The sequence below is a fragment of the Accipiter gentilis genome, chromosome 10 (genome assembly GCF_929443795.1).
Source record: "Accipiter gentilis chromosome 10, bAccGen1.1, whole genome shotgun sequence".
In the NCBI taxonomy this organism is placed as follows: Eukaryota; Metazoa; Chordata; class Aves; order Accipitriformes; family Accipitridae; genus Astur; species Astur gentilis.
The window spans coordinates 13902224-13923091 of record NC_064889.1 but is presented as its reverse complement, the minus strand read 5'-3'; the positions used below and the strand labels follow the sequence as shown (position 1 = coordinate 13923091).

Below are 20868 nucleotides of genomic sequence, written 5' to 3'. Positions count from 1 at the left end.
TGAGCTCCTCTCGTGGGCTGTGAAGCACAGGGGCTGAACAGACATCTGGGAGCCGTGGTTGTCAGGCTGCAGAAGAACTGCTTTACTTTGATGCTGTGCCTAAGCTTTATTTTGAAGAATAGAAATGGCAGTCTTTCTCTGGCCTAGGAGAAAGACCCTGCTACTTCTCACTTGATTTTTCACTTGACTATTTTTGGATACTTTTTTTTAAGAAGTCAGAACTCCAGTCTTTGCACCATGGCACAAACCTTTAACAGTGACCACAGCACCCCTGAGGTAAAAACACATCCATGTGTAAAGAGCAGTGAGATGAGTGGCTCTTTTAACAGGAGTTCCTAGGGTCTCTGTTAAGCCTAGATTTTCAGTTTGAAGATGTTACAACATATACTGCTTCGTGGTACTTGTTGAAAGAGGAGGTAAAGACCTTACCGGAGTGCTGGGAAGGCTAGTGATGGGCAGTATGAAGGTACTGTGGAATGCGGGGGACTTTTCCCTTTGATTGTTCTTATAGTTTTTTACTTTTTTAGATAAAAGTGGATGTCCTGTTGCAGTTACTTGTTAGCAAATAATGAGTTTGCATGTTTGTACTTATGTATTCATGTATAGCTTATGATTATATGTATTATCTCATTAAAACCTGAAAATTATTCATCAGCCCATAATCACATGGCTGACTTGCACATCTGGAAAAATCATAGCCTAGGCTGCAGGCAGATGATCCATTGCAGCTCATTCCAGGTACAACTGTATCATTGATGTTCCCAGTAGCATCTCGTACAACACAGGAGGCTGTGGAAACAATGATAGATTATTATTTTCCTTCCACGTGACATCAGAAGAATGTTCTTGCCACGCTTTGACTCTTAGTCTGCGCACATTTTGTACAATTGCTGCCTTAGTCTCCTCCCAAAGAGGAACGTTTCCCGCTGGGCAGAGATTTCTTCCCTGTAGCGTGGCTTAGTTTCTCATGTTGTCTGTAAGCAAATATTTACTTCTGTTACTTTTAAAATAATCAGCCAGTTTACTAATAAGGACTAGCATATTTCTGAGAGCAGAGAACCAGACAGAGATCAACAATGAATTAACTAACTCAGAAGTATATTGTCTGCCTATGACCGCTTCTAGAAGTGCCAGTATTCAAAGGAACCTGGTCAGTGGGGGTCTAAGGTCTAGGCAAACACTTTTTTTTTTGTTTAACAAGGACACGCAATTGCTTTAGAGACCCAGATCCTCAACTGCTCAAATTGTCATAGCCCTACTGATACCAATATAGTGAAAAAACCTTTAAACAGGAGAAATGGCGTTGGTTGGGTTTTTTTGCTTTTATTGATATTTTTGCTGTCTTTGCTTGCTTGCTACCAGAAATGGGAAGAAACATACGGAGTTAACTTAGAGTGCTGATCTTAACATCTTTACCGGCCAAAATGTAAGTTTATATAGTATCTTCTAATATGTCAAAAACATTGTTATTGAGAGTCCCAAAGTAACCATTATCTATTTAGCAAACCAATATGCAAACAGAAAGAAAAAAAAAATATTGCACTGAAAAATAGACAGCTCTGAAGCTGAAATACAGCTATTGCTTGTGAGAACAGAACAATGCATCAACACAGATTTATAATAGAAAGTGAAGAATGACCACTTCAAGTTTAATTGCAGGGGAAGTCTCGATCCAAATAATGCAATAACCTGAGCTGCAGCTTGACTCCAGTATTCTGCCTTTTGCACAAAGCAGAACAACCACAGAAGTCTGGAAGACTTGAGATTCATCTCCCAGGAAAGGGAGTACCCCACAGGGCTTTATGCAATATTGAGGTATTCGCTCATAAGGAAGAGTGTCATTTACAACACTCTTTCTTACAGTACTATTAAAATAGAAAAAGTATAATTTTTTTCTTGAACGGAGATTTATTGTATCCTTGTAATGAGAATTTAATTGCATATTCCTTCAACACAGTTCATGGCTTCAGTACAGGTCTCCCTTTTACTCTTGTGCCCATTTTGTTACCTCACATTCCAGTATTGTAGAGCACCTTGTCATGTAGTGCATCTTCTTTAAGACAGGCAATTGATTTCTGTCTTTGACATATAACATATAAAATGTGTGTGTTACTCATGAGTGCTCAGTAAGGCTAGTGAGAGCAAGTAGAAGCCCTGTGACATTTCAGTGTGAATGAGGAACAAAAGATCAGCAGATTGATCAGAGGTTCCTTTAATCTTTACTATGCTCATGGATACTATATGCTAGTGATCTTTGTCACTGAATCAAATGCAAAAGTAACCATACAAGTTATATGACAGTCCAGCTGCCAAATAGGGACTTTTGTTTCTGCTGGTTGCTGCTTTTTTCCCCCACTGTTTTTACATACAGTAGAATCAAAACAGCTATCTCTCTACATAATAAATCCACAGGATGAAAAAGCGGTGAGGTTCATTTGTGTACCAGGCTTTCAAACTTTAACTGTATAAATTAAGACATGAAGCAGAGGTTCTGTACTTACCTGCACATATTGCAACGCCAATGTAAGCAACTGTAGTAATCAGAATGGCCAGCATTGTTCCTTTGGGTATTGCATCTTGTGGATCCTTAAAACAAAGCAGTGACCCGAAAAACACCGTGAGTTTGTGTGCTGCAGTCTGATTGCTTTTGCATGCTAGGGAGTCCTGCCACATTGTGATATGAAGATACCTTTAGAGGGTAGATTTTTATCACTTAGACCTGCACCAACTTTTGCTGTCCCAGCATGTAGATAGTGAAGCAGTCCTGTGGTATACAGCACTTGTATCCTGGACATAGTGAAGTATATTCTGCAGGAGCAGAGGTCACATTTATAGCATCAGGAGAGTCCTGAGCTCTGCATTTCTGGGAACTCCAAACTCTCTTTATCTTGCAATGGGCTTTATTTTAATGTTTAATGATATAATGGATAAATAGTTACTAAACTAACCATCAAACTCCTGTGGATGACAAGACAGGCCCATTTTTGGTTAATCGGTAAGATAGATGCAGACAGTCACCCTGTACAGAATACAGTACTTTTGTGATTAGCAACTAGTAATTGTTAGTAATGTCTTGACAACAGGCTACTTCCTTTCACTGCTTTGACTTTTAATTTAGGGTAATTTAATAAGGCTGGGTTATAATGCTTACAGACTGGATCACAACAGTATTGGCTTCGATCATGCAACAGTAAGTAAGAGTCCAAAGATCTGCTTTATATATTGTAATTTTAAAGGGGATTTTAATACTAGCCAACCTTACAATTTAGCATGTGCTTGTTTATGCTAGGAAGCACTTTTTATGAATTGTTGTCTTATGTTGGTTTAGTGAGGTTTTTTCAGTCAAAGATGCATGGAATGCATTTTAAGCCACAGAATGTTGTACTTTTATAACTATGCTTGTTGTATGGGAAAAAAAAAAAACAACCCAAAATACAAATTCGGAGTGTCGTGTGAAACATGGATGAACGACTTAACTGTGTTAATAATTAATGTAATTTTTAAATGAGGTAAGGATTTATTGAGCTGAAAAATAATTGCAAAGTCACTTCAGCTGCATAAGACCTTTTGCCCTCAGATCATAGTAACTTTAATTTATACAGTTCTGGTATGCATGTCTTAGGTCATTGTTTTTGTGGAGTCTTGTGCTGCAATCTTTAACACTGTAACATTAAATCTTAGGGTTAAATCTTCTTACAGCTTTTCAATTTTTTAATTTCATCAATAATTAAACACATACTTAATATGCTGTTAGCACTTGAGGGCCTGCTCCAAAACCTACTGAAGTCACTAGGAAGACAAGCTGGTTCTGTAAGTAAGCTTTGGACTAGGCCTCTACTTGAGTGTGTAGCAGCTACAGAAGCATGTACGCAGGTATTTGCAACAAATTCTAAAGAAATTTTGGTCAATTTTACACTTTTAAAATGCTTCTTAGCTTGTCTTTTAGATTTCTGGAGAGGCTGGTGAATTTAATTAGACCTGTTTAATGCATCTAAACATGCTCAGCAGGGAGTCTGCAGCCTGGAGGACTTGGTTATAGAAATCCACTTATTGTGAGACTGGAGCAACTGCAGAGAGCCAACGGGACAACTGCTTCCCTTGGTCTGCTCAGACTCTTTCAAATACCTTGTGAAAGAAGTGCTGCTGCTTTGGGAGCTTGCCATGTATAGTGAGCACCATATATGGCAAAATAATTATTTTTGTTTGATAGAAGGATGAAGATTATGTGAGGCTGATTCAGTCTTGCTGGACAGAAGTACAATTATTTGGGTTTTTTTTTAATTAGAAATGGAATCTTATAGACGCTATTAGTGGCTCAGTTTCTACATATTTCTCTCTGTGCTTGGCTTCAAAAGCAGTCCTCTGAAAACAAAGGAGATGAGGCATGCAACTCAGTGTGAGGAAGCTGTCAGGGTTGGTAGGATCTGGTGAACTTGTAACTTCTGTGCCAATACAGAAATAACAGACCTTTGGTTGAATCCTTAAAGTGTACATGACAATGGGTCTATATGATAATGCCAAATAACTTCATTTGACATGCTGGGGTTATCAAGGTGTGAGCCACATCTTTTTGGTGACTTTTTTTTCTTTTGGGGGTGGGTTTTTGTTTGTTTGGGTTTGTTTTGTTTTGTTTTGTTGTTCTTTAGTATTAGATTGTAAAACTTGAGTTATGGGTACCCCTGGTGCATTTCTGAATTTCTTGTAATATTATGAAGGAGCATTGCTCCACATTTACTAGGGATGTTTTACCAAATGCTTTGCTGAGCTTTGAATTACTTCAGCTTTGTGTTTGGCTTTAAACACTCTTTGCATTAAATACACTGTGCAAAGCCATGAAAACTAGAGGGCACTCACAGTTAAAACTAAATTCCTTTCGCTCATTTACCGGTGTGTTTAAAAACTGGAAATACCATCTTGTACAACTGCTATACTGCAAGAGGAGAGTGGGGACCTGACAGAATGGCCGCAGCAAGACAGTTGGGCAGCCTTGGACCTCCTTTCCCTTTCTCTTCAGACTCCTTTCTTTTGTCACAGCTGCAAACCTGCAGCTTTTCCTTTGAGCAGCAGTAGTGACATGGGATTGGGACATACTTGCTTTCATTAAATGGTCTGTTTGCTCTGCCCTTGCTATGACCCTGAATAGAAAAAGCTGGTCTCTGCTGATTCTTGTGACTACAAACATGAGCTTTACAGGTATGCTTTTTGGGATGATGTTTTAGGAGATTTTGCAAAATAAGAGTGCCAAGAGATACACATGTAATTTCTTTTATGTCATGTGCTGCTAATGGACCATTAATGATATATTATTACAGGTTATTGAAACATGCTTTTAAATGATATAGCAACCCAAATCTAAATGCAGTAATTTCTGTAAATAGCATTATGAGAGAAAATGTGAACAGATGTTTTTAAATAATAAAGCGGGTACTTAAAAGTGAGAGTTTTGCTTCCCAAAATAAGACATGATTTAATACTGAATACAGTGTTGATTCATAATTTGTTTTCTTGTTCTTTTTCAGCCTACAGCTAGTATTATGAAGTTAATGAAATACATACTTTCAGGTCTCCTGAGATATTGGCTCCTGCAAGAATGCCAGTGGCAGCTGGGAAGAAAATGGCAAACACCGAGAAAAATCCTTCTCCACTTCTGAAATCTGGTCCAAAGTTTTCTGCAAATATTGATGCTGCAAATATAGGTGAAAATGAAATACACTACCAGGACTTGATTCCAAAGTTACTTAATGAAGGAGGTAAATAAGCTAGTCTTTCACGTCTGGACAACTGGGTTTGAAGCTGTCTCATATCATAAGCAAAGTGAATTTGATTTTCTTAGTCTGGTCCCCAGTAGGATGTGCTTGTCTGCATCTCAGAGCTACAGGTCCATATTGAAGTGACAGGAGTGTCACTGCAGCACTTGTACTTAGCTCTGTGTAAAAGTTTGTCTGTGCTCTGCTGATATATAAATGACTCCAGCTGCAGCTAACTGTGCTGTCAGCTTCAGCAGCAGAGAGACAGACACAAAATTAAAGATGAAATAAATTCCCTTGGTTTGCAAGCTTACTTAAACTCAAGCAGAAGATCCTGATCTTGTGACCTTTTTCAGTGGAATCCTTAACTCAGTATGAAGCCAAAAAGAATGCAAACTTACTATTTTATGATAGATAGCAAGGTTACTTGCCTTGGTAATTAAAAAAGCCTCTTGCCTTCTTTTCGTTGTTGGTAGGAATGACTGTCCCAATAAAGAAGTTTGCAATGGCAACAAGGAGAACAACTAGAAGAATAACTTGTGCCTATTAATAGAAGCAAAAAGAGTTTCCTGATGATTTTAATTTGCAGTGACCGTGGAGATGGCTATATAGTAAGTTATCTCTATGTGTTCCCTATGACAGATTACTAATTTCTGTAGTTTTTGAAAATACCAGGAATCAAGATAGCTGAATCAGCTAATGATAACAGCGGATATTTTTTACTAAGGGCGTTATGAAATATATAGTTCTAATTTAATTTTATGTTAGTTTCTTTACAAGAAAAAGCAAAACGAACAGCTAATGCATTAATATCAAGTATGAGACATTTTTATATTGTTATAAAATTTGTTTAGTTGCAGTGGGTTGTCACTTGAAGGGATATAATATCTAATTATTTTTCTGATCTCTTTTACAAGTAGTTCTAGTCTCCATCACAGCAAAATGTAAAAATAAGAGTGCTATTCTGGACCTGATTTCAATAGCTGTATTCCACCCTCTAAAGTATTTCAATTTGAATTTCCATTTTGAACTTTTTTTACGGGGAAGGAATAGCAGAAATCATTAGAGATTAAGGAATGGATAGCAAATAGAGCTCTTCTGAGTGGGGCTTGAGAGAGTACAGCGATAAAACCATATATTGTTTTTACTACTGTTTATTCTGTCAAGCTGCATCAAAAATAAGGGCAAAAGGGGCACTTACCCAAGGCTCTAAATGATGCCATGAATTATAAAAATCAATATAATCAAGCTGTCTGCAGAACACAAACTTCCTCTTCCCTTTTAAATGTATGTTCAAGGAAGAGCATGGAGTAATTGTGCTTTCATTGAATGTAATGATTAAACTGCTATTGCTTTTAGAAAGATTAAGCATAAACTGAAACTGAGTGCTTTTAATAATTCCACCTCCTGTATAGCATTCCTCACACACAAATTCTGTACCGTAGTCTAATATACTGCTTGCTTTTATGTTCTTTTAAAGGTTTACCTTTGCTTCCCATTCCATGCCAGCAACAGAGATGCCAAGAAGACATACAACAGTTATGGTGCCTATTATTCTGATGTCATTGGACTCATCTACCATCAGTGTATCACTCTCCTGAAAGCAGTAGGAAATGTTTGTTATTATAACCAGTCTTTCTGTGCCCAACTGGAGAGATCAGGTAACAAGGTGAGAGAAAGCAGTGAGCTGTCAAAGTTGCAGAAATTTGCAAGACCGAGTGTTTGTATTTCATGTTCCACCTGGCTCTTCGTAGTTGGGGTTATTTGGCTGTCTAATTAGATGTCTGTTCCTTTTCTGATTTTGAGATTCTTGTTGAGAAATGTATGAGATATTTCCATAAGGCAGAAATAATAGAGAAGCACTCTATGGCATGCTCAGGCAAACCAGCTTCTTCCCTGCTAAAGATGTCCCTCTAGCCTTAGCTAAAAAAGTGTCACCACTTAAACAAATATATTATATTAAAAAAACCCCAAACAAACAAAACCAAAACAAACAAACAAAAGCCCCACAGAACAAAAAAACCCAAACAATTTAATCATATACATGAAACATCTGCATTTACCTTAAGAAGTTCTACAACTGTTTCAGCAAATCCAACTACATACATAGCAACTGCCACTGCGTTCGCAAAAGCAAAGATAAGTCCAATAGATCCACCAAACTCTGGGCCTAGACTTCTTGAGATAAGATAGTATGCTCCACCTGCAGGCAAAAATTATTGTTATTTCAGCACAGCTAAATGCTCAGGTTTTGCTCATTTTTCTCACATAAGTAATATTAGAGGAATCTCTGCTTTTAGCCTAACAAACATAATCGATATTTGCCCTATATTAATAGAGGACACTGATAAAAAAAGGAATGTGCTTTGAACTGGTTCTGCCTTCAGACTTTTCTGTATGCCTTTCTATTGCAGAAATCTTTTTAGTGCATATTAGCATGCAAAACTGGACCTTCAAATAATTTTTCATGATACATAATACAGTAACACAGAGCAGAGAGAATGTCACTTCCAGACAGGTTCTAATTTACTTGGAACTATCCCAATGTTAGCATGAAAGACCATATTCTGTGGTACATTGTTAAAGCTCCTTCATAGTGATGCAGTGAATCTTTAATCTTTTTTGCTCATCACCATAAATGGAGCATATTACTTTGTCAGTTAATTATTTCATCTCATCCCTCCAACACTCAATATTTTATGTCAGGAAGTGTTTAAGATTATATACATTTTAATTTACTGTTGATCCATTGAGAGACATTACTCTAAATACATTTATTATTGCTTTGCTTATAACACAGTTATCTCAATTCCATATTTTTTTTTTCCTAATCCACATCTGCAGATTTTAGTATTTTTCATGAGATCATATTCACTTACCTCCTCTTACTACTCCATTAGTGCAAATGGCAGACATGGAGATACCTGTTAATGTTGTTACTACTACACTCAGACCAATAACCGTGATTCCAAGACCTGAAAGATCCGAAAAGAAAGTATATTCAAGTGTATTCAAATACCTGTTCTGCTTAAATGATGTAGTAAGAACTTGCCATTTTCCACAGAGGTTAGCGCAGACCAGTTATAACTTTAAGGCTCTGAAATGTACTAAAACTTTCATAAAATACCTGACATGCGGTTTTCGAGCAAAATTATTTACGTATCTTCCAAGGAGTGGCTGAAATGTAAGGAGTTGTATAAAGAAGGTATTAAATTGAAGATAATCCACTGATATGCATCAGTCTTTAAAATGAGAGGAAGAGATGCCTCATGCTCAGTTTGTCCAAGGATGCCCAACCTGGAATGCTCTGAATAAGAAAGACCTGCTGAAAGGTAACAGAACTCCATGAAAAGCCAGAAGCCATCCTTCACTCAGCAGTAGGCAGGAACATCTGAAACGTACTTCACAGACTGAACTGAAATCTAGGATTTATTAAAAGTGACAACTCAAACATGCCATAAATTGTGATTAGAGGTGGCTAGAATTGTTACCTTCCAGTTCCTTTAGATGTACCATTCGTTTTATCGTCCCTCTGGTTTGCCTCATATGAAAATAATACATAAAGACCTTTTTGGGCTTGAAAGCATTAGTAACCCTAAGATTTTTACCTCCACGGACAAACCCATTAGTTGCTATTGCAGAAGTTGACAACCCAGTAATTGAGGTTACCATCGTGGCGAGAAGAATTATGATTACTCCAAGACCTGTCAGTAATAAGAAGATAAAATATTTTACTCGTGTTCCATGATTCCTACAAATCATTCTCTCTTTAAATTGAATTTTCAGGCCAGAATCAGAGCAATAAACTGAAAAGATGGTTTGTTGACCACTTGCAGTTTGCAGAACATTTCCAAGGAGTCCATGTCATGGTAGTAAATTACTCCCATCAGTCTTCAAGCAGTGATTATTTCTGATAGAGTACCCTAACCACAAGTTCTCATGATTTTCAAAGGCTGGAGGAAATGAGCGAACAAGTGTCCCTTGGCATGGATGCTTATATCTGCCTTTAATATACATCCTGTCTGTAACTGAAGAGATTGACACATTAACCAGTGCTCTTGTACGAATGCTGCTGTCCTTCATCAGTTAATTAAATACTGAATCAGAGAAAGACTGACTGTATAGTTTCATAGTGCACCAGGACAAAGAGTCTATTGGGTAGAGAGACAAGACTTGAGTGTGAGCCTTCTATATCCTTACTTGCCAAGCTATCAAGTGCTGTGCTTCCCCACCCTCTCCTCATCTCCCTCTTTCCCTGAAAAAAGTAGTTTTACTCTAATACAAGACAAACATTTGAAAATGGAAATACTCCTTTTTAGATGCCACTTACTTTAACAGGTGACCTGTAATGTATAGTCTTAGAAAACTTAGAATATTTTTTTTTTTAGCTGATATCAAAACATTATATAATTAAACAGAAATAATCAAACATATGAAGATCAGTGATAGGTGATTAGTTATAGGTAAACTGGGTTTCAGTTTGAGTAAGAATGAAATCTGAGTATGTTTCCAGTCTTTGGCTACATGGTCAGGTTTCTGTTAACTTTGTGAAACTGCTAGAAACTAGAAACTGTATGAGTAGGAGGTGCCTAGTATGATTTAGAATTGTAGAAACATTGGTTGGAACTGACTTCTGAAGGTCTGTAGCTCAGCCTCCCAGTCATAGCAGAACTATTGCCAACACACAATTACATCAGTGATAGCTTTGGCTAGCTAGGTCTTGAAAACCTCCATGGATAAAGATCCCACAGCCTCTTTGGATTACATGTTCCAGGGCTAGACTACCTGCTCAATGAAAAAGTTTTTCTTTGTGTACAAGCTGGACCTCCCAATCTACAATTGCAGCCATTGCTTCTGTTATATTTTCTGGCACTACCAAGAAGAATTTGGCTTTGTAGTTCCAGAATACTTTATTGTTTCAAGTCAGGTGAAGAAATAATATGACATTTTTCTCTCAATTTTATTGCTTCTATTCTCACTTCTATCTATGAGAGGAGAGGAGAAAAAAAAAAAAAAATTGAAAAAGAAATGAAACAATTACAGTTTGGTGCCAAACATGGAATCACTTCTTAGTTTTATCTGAACTTGCTAACGCTTATGCAATAGCTCTCTTGTTTCTGAAAGGTACATAGGTCTTCACTGTGGAACTGAAGATTATACATTGCTTGTAGCAATATTTATTGACCAGGTCTCGTCCAAATTGAAACTTGGATCCTACAACTGACATCCAGCTAGAAGTACTACAAACATATTGATTTATCTGCTGTATTTCTACCTTCTGGCTTCCAGATCAGATTCCTGACTTCAGTTCATACTGTATGGTTATAGACATCCAATCCTCAAATGAATGTTCTTTGCTGCTTAAATTATAGCCATGTTATCACAATCCTTTAAGATAGAGCAGTGTAATCTGTGAGATATAAATGATATATAACAGTGTAGGATATTTAAAGTGATTTGAGCCTCTAATAAATCATGTTTATCCTATTGATTTCTGAACTCTTACTATAGCTAGTCATGCACCTATTTTGTATGCAGGTCTGTATAAAAAGATCCAAATGGTGATTCCTTTTGGTCAGCTACCATTACATAGAAGGATATTGTTAAATCATGTAAATTTTGTGCCTGAGAAGAGGCTGAATATGACTTTTAATCAGCTGTTAACTCTTAAATTGCATAAGTTAGACACATTATTCTTAACGGAGTTTTAAAATTATTTGGTAAGTGCATGTGCATCCTAAGGAGTATTTTTCCAGGATTTTCTATTGCATTTCACAATTCATATTAACATGTATATGATAAATAGGGTCAGATATTTTGCTAATTCAATGAGTAATATCTGCTTCGGAAGGCTTTAATGTTAATTAAAAAAAATATTTTAACATTTAAGAAGAAAAGTGCATAAAATAAAGTGACTCAACCAAAACATCATTGTAATATAACATGATGTAACATAATTGTGATGCTCAGGGCCAGATTTTCAGTTAACATAAACTTGGTGTTTTTCCCCACCTTTGGCTAACCTTTCCATGTATAGGTACAAATATGGACTTCGGAGAGTCCCCAGATGTTAGGTGGAAATACCAGACTAGTTTTGCACCTGGAACCTTGTCAGGACTGTACTGTCCCTTTTTTTCCCAGCTGATGATAAACAGAAAACCTCGTTGGAATGTTATTTTTTTCCCCTGTAAGAGGTTTTGTCCAAGACAGCCTATCAGGATATGGAAATAATTGAGTTTTCTCTCTTTGGCCCTCTAATGATAGGCATATAAATGGTGCCCAGATGGTGGTTTAACTGACTCATTTAGTTTCCATGTTAGTAGCTGTATCCAGTGAAATCCCTGAGCCTTGGTGATGATGAGCTTCCATCACTGTTCTCCTTAAGCAACTTGGCCAGGGACTTAAAGCTCATTGCTTATAAGACATTCAGAAAATGCATTGAGAAATTATTCAAATGGAATTTGATGTCTCATTTTCAGAAGTAGAACTAACCTCCTTACATAAGGCATGCAATTTTAAAAAGCAACAGCAGAGCAATAAACCATAAGAAAGGAGAGTCTGCTTATCAATGAATTAAAATGGTAAAATTAAATGTGAAAGCAGAAAGGCTGTAACTGATGTTGGTGCAAATTAATGTTAAAATCTGATTAAAGTTTAGATTGAAAACCAGACATATGGCTGCTAAGTTAAGTTGTTCTAAAATGAATTACTCTTGCCTATGGCTATTCTCACACCTCCAAACAAAGTAATACTTCTTGATGATCTCAATAAGTTACTAAACTGCCCTTAAAAACTAATTTTGCATGAAACCCCAGAGCAAAGTCTTGGCAATATTAAGATGCAGAATTTTCATGGCAAGGCATATACTTATGAGTGCCCTGGGCTGTACGCTCTCATTTGGTATGCATCATAAAATCAGCAAGCACCCCTTTGTCAGGCACAGTGCTAGAGCCACGCTGCAAAAGTAGTAAAGTTCTTCCGCTTAGTTATGGATCTTTTATTGGTTTGTTTTGGTTTGGGTTTTTTTCCTATTTGTGTCTCTGTAAGTTTGTGGCTGGATTTTTTTCTTAATAAACCTTTCAATTTTTTCTCTTTTTTTAAAAGCTCAGTCTTGCTCAAGTGAAACTTCTGTGAAGTTACTATATTTTGTTGGAAATGAGACTTCAACCATGCAAAATTTTGGAGAAGCTTCGATTCAGTGTTTCATTTCACTTCCATTAACAAGGAAGTGAATGATATTTATAGTCAGTCTGAATTTGAGCACTGAGTTTTATCCAAGACCTAGAGAGTTGACGCCCCAGGGCCAGAGTTTGGACTCCAGCTCGTGTCTACTTACTATTTCCATTCTGTGAGAATCCAAACTGGAATACTTGCCACCCACCCTTTGGATTGCTGTTTTTCATGACATTTGGGTGCCAGTCAACAGCTAGGGCCCCATTATTCTAGACTGTGTGATCACATAACAGAGTGACGCTGCCATCGCAGTTCACGTTTCTGTGCTTCACCAGAGCAGCAGCTCTAAAGAGGAAGTTTTACCACACAACTACTGATTAGTTGCACCTTACTGAGCTGCTCTTTAAGTTGTAGAGATTCTTGCAGTGTTGTGAGCACTTTCCTCGCTCACTGGTTTCATTGAACACTCAACAACATGCTGGATGGAAGCCTCGGGGCCCAGTCTCCCAGGGACTGGGATCTGTGATTTGGATTAATTAAATTGCACAATAAAGAAGCAAAGATACAGCACACAATGAAGTGTACTTAGTTAATTTATATGAAAGCTGTAGCAGAGTTTTTAAAATTTAGTGTTTTATAGTACACTAGTATCTAGTGCTGTGCTGTAGTTAAAAATAACAAAATCCTGATGAGATGAGACGAGACCTCCTTCCAGTTCTGTTTTCATCTTTGCAGAGAAGTGTGAAGAAGCGTTGTTTTTAATATGTAGATGACAAGGTTTGGGATTCACAGATAAGCAAAGTGTGAACTCTTAAAGGTTAACTCTGTATGCACATATTAGAAATTGGCGCAAGTCGTGAAGTTTACATCTGTTACAGGATCTAAATACAAATTTCACTAAAGCTTAGAAATATTCAAATGTGATGATCATATGCATAGTTAACAGATCTATGCCTCTAAGCAGTAATTTGGCTGTGAGTCTGGAAAATTCCAATAGTTTGGAGGATTAACATCTTTTACCCTGGCAAGCATTTGAAAACATTATTTAGTTCAACATGCAAATGCACATCTCGGATTATATATTAATCATGATCATGCATAGTTTATCGTCTTTATCCCTTTCACTGTTGAAAATGATATTTAATAAGATACATACCAATTCCTGCTTGACCTACAATCCAGGAAAGTCGAATAAAAAGCATCACACCCCAAATATTAAGCATACATCTTACCTAGGTTTTAAACAAAAAATACTGAATTAGTGCAACATTGAAAGTAGTGTTAACAACTGGAAGAGTAATAGTGTGCATCACAGACTTTTAAAAAGCACCCCAAACATCCCTCAAGTCCACCTCCCTCTCTCACTTCTTAAAAGACCTTAGTGTTGCAGAACTAATCTTAAAGTTTATTTTCTTTTATTTTTTTTAGAAATGCAGATAAGTTTCTCACCAGCACACCCTTCACCCATCCGAACTTGACAAATCCTGTTTTGTTTTCTTCTTCCTTGCTGACTACTGTCTCATCTCCAGCAGTGCTTTCTCCGTTAGCCACTCTCTCAACTGAGCCGGTGGTCACAGCTATGTTCTGAAGGATCACACAGAAAACAAATACATTTTTGTGCCAAGCAGTGGACACCTGGCTGCATAAGAGAGACATGAAATAAAGGAATTCCAAAGAACATCAGGTTTTATTGTCTCTGGAGTAGAGTGCAATATTCTGCTCACAACAGGCATCAGCAGGTGGGCTTGCTAACAGTAAGAAAAGATGAAAGAAATGCTTAAGCGAAGTAAATACATTATTAGATGATACTAAATTGTTTTTATTGTAAACTGTATTCAACATATATATTGTGTTGATGTGTTAGTAGAGCATCTAACATAATGAGGGTCTCATGGTTGGCCTCTACATGCTGCTTCAACAATTTATGAATAATGCTAAGTGTAGAAACAGGGATAATTGCTCACTAGTGAAAAGAGAGCTAGCTGAGTGCTGCATGGCAAAGTTATGTGATGAACTCTGGTGTTTTCTGTTGGATAAAGTACAAACATAATTGCAGCAGCAAATGGGTAACATATTCTTTAAAACAGTCAGAGAAATGCCAGTGAAATTAGTAAATAATACAGTAAATGAATAATCCTTTCTGTGGTTTAGCCACCTCTGGTATAACCATAGTAGATAGGATTAGGAATTGCCGTATTTGTGGTGTAAACAGAATAAATAGCTCAGATCTTTAGATTGTTCACATCCAGTTGCAGACATAAACCTGTATTTTATCTCTTCAGCTCTTCTGCCCCAGAATCTTTGGGGCAATTTAGCATCATGATGTTTCTTGTGGCTTGAATGGGAATTAATCATGGTACTGAGGTTGATACTCAGCGTCATTGCTGCTTTGTTTCTTTTAATTTTTATTTTTTTTTATACAAAATTCTGACTGGTTTTGCAGGGAGTTGGGATTAGGTTAACTATTGCCAGGTATTGTATGGGTCCTCTGCAAAGACCTTCAGGAAGGACCATGTACCTTGCCATGGTCTGGTAGAGGGTCACGAGCATGTGTCACTTCTGGAGAGGTGCTTTTAGGGTTTGGAAGGGGGTGAAGATATTTTCAGATTAACTAAACAGGTCAATTTGTGATTCTGTGAAACATATCATCTTGCTTAAGCTTCAAGGTTGTTTCTGTATTTTGTACATGGACTTAAAAAAACCAAACAAACAAAAACAAAACAGACATAAAGACCAACTGTATATGATGCTTATGCTAATGTTTGGACTCCCCTCTCATGCATAGGGGCTCTAGCCACTATGATGCAAGGTTGTAGACTGCCTTTGATACAGTAAATCCAGGATTGTGCTCACAAATGCGAAATAAGTGACTGGATAATACATTTTGACATGGATTAAACTTGGTGCCTATGGCCCTTTTGGCCCTAAGTGAAATGGGTATACAAGATCTATTGAAAGCCTGTGACTTTGACCTCCTGAGTTACTTAGATAATTTTGACAATTCTTACCCTAAAATAATAATGGCTGTGTTTGCTCAAAATACAGTAAATGATTAAAGTGAGTTAAGGCGGATTAGCCAAATAATATGAGGGATTTTTTGCTACAGTGGTTAGAATTTCAAAGACAAAAAAATAAAAGGGTTTGGTCTTTGTACTTGAAACAAGTTGTTTCCTATGTACTTTGAATTAACTTGTGCTCACTATGCCATTATCATAAATTATGGCCTTAAACCTTCCATAAATGCATTTTAAATTGGTGTACTTTAGTGAATGATTGGTTATTTACCAAGCAGCTGTACCTGTGCTACTCATGCATTAAGGATGTGGAATAAAAGTGACAGAATATTTTGAAAAGCTACCAAAATAAAAAGTTAACTGCTTTTTAAAAAACAAAACAAAACAAAACAAAAAACCAAAAAAAAAAAACCCCAAAAACCAAAAACAACCAAGCATTTTCCTTTCCTTTTTTTTCAGAACAGTTTAGACTTCATCTCTCCTGGGGCTAAAGATGATGAACTCATCAAGTCTCCATAACAAGTGTGGAGAACAGCCAAGATGAAAAAAGGTTAGATGATTTCTTATGTAGGGTAAATATTAAGCCCAAGTAATTATCACCAGCCATCATCTGTGAAATAGCACTTAGGCTATTTTTTGGGGGTTTAATTGGTGATTTGTGGCTTAATGTATGCAAAAACTGACACATCTTGCTAAAAAGATGACACACATTTGACTCCAGCAGTGTGGGAACTAGATATTTGAAGTTCCTTTCAGCCTGCCTTACATTCTGATATTTGAAAAATTACATATTAAAAAACATATTAAATATTAATATTTATCTTCTGATGTTAAGCCCAGCATCAAAGCCCAATTGGAATGCTTATGTGATGTTTAGCAATCTGAAGTCAAACATATGTCACTTCTTATCAGAATCTGGCAATGGGCTTTGACAGGACAGTTGTCTTCAACAATTTGAGTTTCAAAAAGGCTGGGGGTGAGGGAGGCGGGATTGCCTTAGGGTTGGTGCAGTAAGCCCAGATTGTAGTGTTAAAGTAAAAAGGAATAAAGCATCTCCTCCAGAACTGCATCTTGGGCTATTAGTCTAACCACCCGTACACACTCAGTGTGGCATTTCATCCCCTCCTTAGTGGTGGCTAGAGAGCCTGCTGCATGCTGGGGCTGGTGGATAGGCATCCCATCCAGCTGCACATACTGCTTTTGCCTCCTGAGAGGAGCTCAGCCTTTTCATACCATCTTAGTTCCCTTCCCTACTAATCTACTATTTGGTGACCTTGTGTTTGTTTATCCTACTGAATAAGCTCTGTAGACCGAAATGGTTTGTCCAAGGTCACAAAGTGAGTCCATGGGACAGCCAGGAATAGACTCCAGCCATGCTAATGGCGGGTCATTTGTTCCAGTGCTGTGGTTAGTGGCTCCCAGACCAGGGCCACAACTCACATAAGGGCACAGTGGGTTGCCAGTGTAACAAAAATCCCATTACCTCTGTCATTCACCTTCCCATTTTGAGAGGTGTAAGATTATCCTTCTGTAAACTGGGTACTGGAAAAAATCTGGGAGCAACCAAACTGGATGGTGCTCTTTTCTCTTCCCTAACGGTCACAACCTGTGAAGCAGTTTTCTCTTAATTTTATTCTGGAATGGAATCTGCCTTCTTTTTAATCTTCTTTAAGTGAAAGCCTTAAAAAACCCTAAACAAATTTATCTAATTTTGTTTAAAATAAACAAACCATTGACAGATGCAACAGCAAAAAAAGTGAATTTTCTGGTAATGGTCAAAACTGAAAACCCCTTACTGTGCTGATGTTCATTCAGCATTACGTTCAAAGCCAATACATAATTTTTCTCCTCTCTGCCCACTACTGAAGTAAATTATTTCTATAAGAGGAAGTTTCTTCTGGGCATGGAAATGTGTTTAGTCCCTTGAGTAGCAGCTTATACGTCTGCAAATGAGTAGGGATACCAAATTCATATTCTTCCCTCTTCACATCCACTTCGCATTCATTTTTGGAAATAAATGATGACCCAGGTAACCTGTTTCTCCTTTCTATGTAAGCCATTTTATGCAGGTCTGTGGAGACCTTAATTTAAATAAGTCAGGCCAAAACTAGGAAGCTGTCCTAATAACATCCTAAAGAATCAGGTCCTAATTTCCTAAGGGCTATTTTTTTGCCTGATTTTGTTACTTTATATTAATCCTCCTTAGGACAGGTGAATCTCCAGAGAACTGGAGTTTGAACAAGATCTGGACCAGCATCCAAAAATCAGATGCTTGTCCAAATTATTCAGACCTCAGAAGTATGGAAAACTGAGTGGAATCGTGATGACAGCATTTTTTCCTCTGGAGATTTCTCATTTCACTATTGCCCAACACAGAAAAAGAATAGGGTTTTTTGCTGCATATTGACACTTTTAGTCTGAGTCTGACTATAGAGGTGATCTCTCTCTTTCCTGCCCTGCTCTGCCAAGTGCACAATTAAGAACCTCAAAAAAGGTTTGATTTTCTTTCTGTAAGTAGGTGTATCCTGTGTCTCTTTTCTGTTTTTTTACAGAGAACTTGGTATTGTAGCTTAAGCGGGAAGAGTCTAATTTTACCAAAGTCAGTAGAGTATCATATTGTTCTGCTGTTTTGCAGTAGGTTTTTGAATAGTTTAACTGTTTCAAAGTGCTTAATCTAGTTGTTCTTGTCCCCGGAAGTTCTCATTACAGCTTTCCATGCTATTTATTTTGCATGGAGGTGATTCTTCCACATAGGGAAGTCAAGCCTTAAAAGATCTAGGTATCTACCTACCTGAGGCAGTAACACAGAAGTTAGAGAAAATCTGGTATTTGAGACTTAATATTACCAACTTCTCAAATTCTTTTCTGTGGAAGTTTTGAATGTGCAAACCCCAAAGGGTTATACCTGACCAATGTATATTTGTCTGGCAAGTAGCCATAGAGGGTGACAAAAGTGAGGATTATTGCAATAAAGGGTGTGTTTTGGTATTTCATTATTCATTTACTGTAGTGCATATATGGAAAAAAAATGGAGCAAATGGGAAGAGTCTTCTAAGGGGAATTTTTTTCCATAAAATCCATTGGTCGTATGTATCAATAATAAAATCCTACGTTGTGTTAACCAAAAGTAGGTCCGCTGAGAAGGGGAGATGAGAAACAGCCCTAGAAGATCTTTCAAAGGCAGGTTAGCCAGTTGTATCCTGTTTGGTAGTTGTCTCTGTAAGTGTATTTTACATGGATATAGTCCCATGTATTACATGAGAAAAGTCTAAACAACTCTTCTATGTGATAGATTAGGAGGAATTTAGCCAAATTATTCTTCTTTAATTGCTTTGTGTGTAGTCATTCAAGAGGCTCTTCAGATTCTCTCCAAATTCATTGGTATAATGAGCATGAAGGCCTAAATTCATTCACTGAATCAGTACCTGAAAACTGCTGTCTGCTATCCCTCTTCTGAGCAGTTTCAACCTCAACCCTTGTTCTGGTTTCTTTCTTCCCATTTAAATGGTTTGTTAAAGCAATAAACAGGTAGTGCTTTGGATTTCTGATTAGCTGAAATTGCATTTATTGCACATAACTTTTTTAATAATACTTATAGATACATGTATTAATGAATACAGCAGAGGAATCTGTGAAACTTAGTTATGCATTGATGTTAAAGTCAAGTTTAGAATAAGCGTGAATTGTGTAGCTTGGTTAAATTATGAATTGATATTCATCATCTGCCATCCTAACACTTAAGTGAAACAGAAGAGATTCAGTAATTCTATACTTTTATACAAGATTAAGCTATGTTTTTCTGCTGATCAAGTACATTACTATCACCTTTCAATAAAAATCTTTGCTTTGAGCAGGGTACAGGGCAGAAAACATACTGCAGCTACCAAAGGAAATACGGTAAGTGATTACTTGCACTTTTTCTCTTGGGCAAGGTGCATGAATTTAAGGACTTTCTCACATTAATAAACAGAATTAACAGCCTGGAAATGGAATAGAGAAAATTTGTATCTTTCCTTTCCACTTACCTTTGCCAGTTGTTCATGAATTTCTAATAAGCTTGGTCTGCTGAGCTTATTCCCACTGACACTGCCAGTGTTTCTATAATAATCGATTTTGGGAACTGGGTCCACTGTGTTATGGCCAAAAGTCTGTAGATAATACATTTTAGTATGAGTATCATAGGGATGTAAACTAGCTTCTGTTTTCTCCCCATTTTGAAGGAAATTGTCATATAATTCTCTTTTTCCTGGTCTGTAACTGATTCTGAGTCTGTTATGTGCTTCGTCAGTAAAAGATGTTTCTTCATAATGTGGTGGGTCAGAGCCCACATCCTCTTGGGATGTTTCGTTGTTGTCATGGCTCTCGTTAATTATGTTAACTTGAAACCGATTTGCATTTGGATCCAAGAATACGTTTGGCGAATTATTCATTGACATCTTCAGGGATGATCTTAGGTCACTGATTCGTGTACTCTTCTGTGGCTGCAGCTAGTTAGTTGCAGCTACAACAAAGGGTTTAGAGCTGTTGCATGTGAAATCTTTGCTCTTCAAGTAACAGACTTCTGAGAAATTTTTCTTGAAACCTCTAAGCAGTCTTCTTAATGTTGTCTGCTGTGTTTCTGCCATAAAGAAATATAAATAAAACATTTCTATTGACTTTCACAGTTAGATAAATTTTCCACCATAAGCTCTCCCCCACGTCACCAATTTTCCATGAGACTGTCATCCTATGACTTGTTGAGTAAAAAGAAATAGTTGATTCAGAAAATGAGTTTGTGGGGATGTTTCTTTCCATATGTGATGGATGCACTCAGCCCCTTAACCAAACTAGCGGTTAGTTTGGTACAGGCTCCAAAGGAGGTAGAGACCTAAGCCATAAATGGGCTAACAACTCCTCTGGTTTCAATCTGTTCTCTGAAAACCCACAAAGGAGCA

The 20868-nt window shown here is 37.2% G+C and overlaps 1 protein-coding gene across 2 annotated transcripts in view; it reads right to left on the bottom strand.

Moving 5' to 3' along the window:
• Nucleotides 1–20370, bottom strand: part of SLC12A1 (solute carrier family 12 member 1) — a 48039-nt gene extending 27669 nt beyond the window's left edge. Inside the window, exons 1-10 of one of the 2 annotated variants that reach the window (XM_049812194.1) lie at nucleotides 19960–20370; nucleotides 14370–14504; nucleotides 14077–14152; nucleotides 9356–9451; nucleotides 7811–7950; nucleotides 7234–7344; nucleotides 6179–6290; nucleotides 5557–5684; nucleotides 2502–2586; nucleotides 638–789 (exon numbers count right to left, since the gene is read on the bottom strand). In XM_049812194.1, the coding sequence (XP_049668151.1) occupies nucleotides 638–789; nucleotides 2502–2586; nucleotides 5557–5684; nucleotides 6179–6290; nucleotides 7234–7344; nucleotides 7811–7950; nucleotides 9356–9451; nucleotides 14077–14152; nucleotides 14370–14504; nucleotides 19960–20370 (1446 nt within the window). Of the gene's footprint in view, nucleotides 1–637; nucleotides 790–2501; nucleotides 2587–5556; nucleotides 5685–6178; nucleotides 6291–7233; nucleotides 7345–7810; nucleotides 7951–8626; nucleotides 8723–9355; nucleotides 9452–14076; nucleotides 14153–14369; nucleotides 14505–19959 lie in introns of both variants that reach the window. The other variant, XM_049812195.1, reaches the window with a different exon arrangement.
• Between the last annotated feature and the right edge of the window lie 498 nt (nucleotides 20371–20868).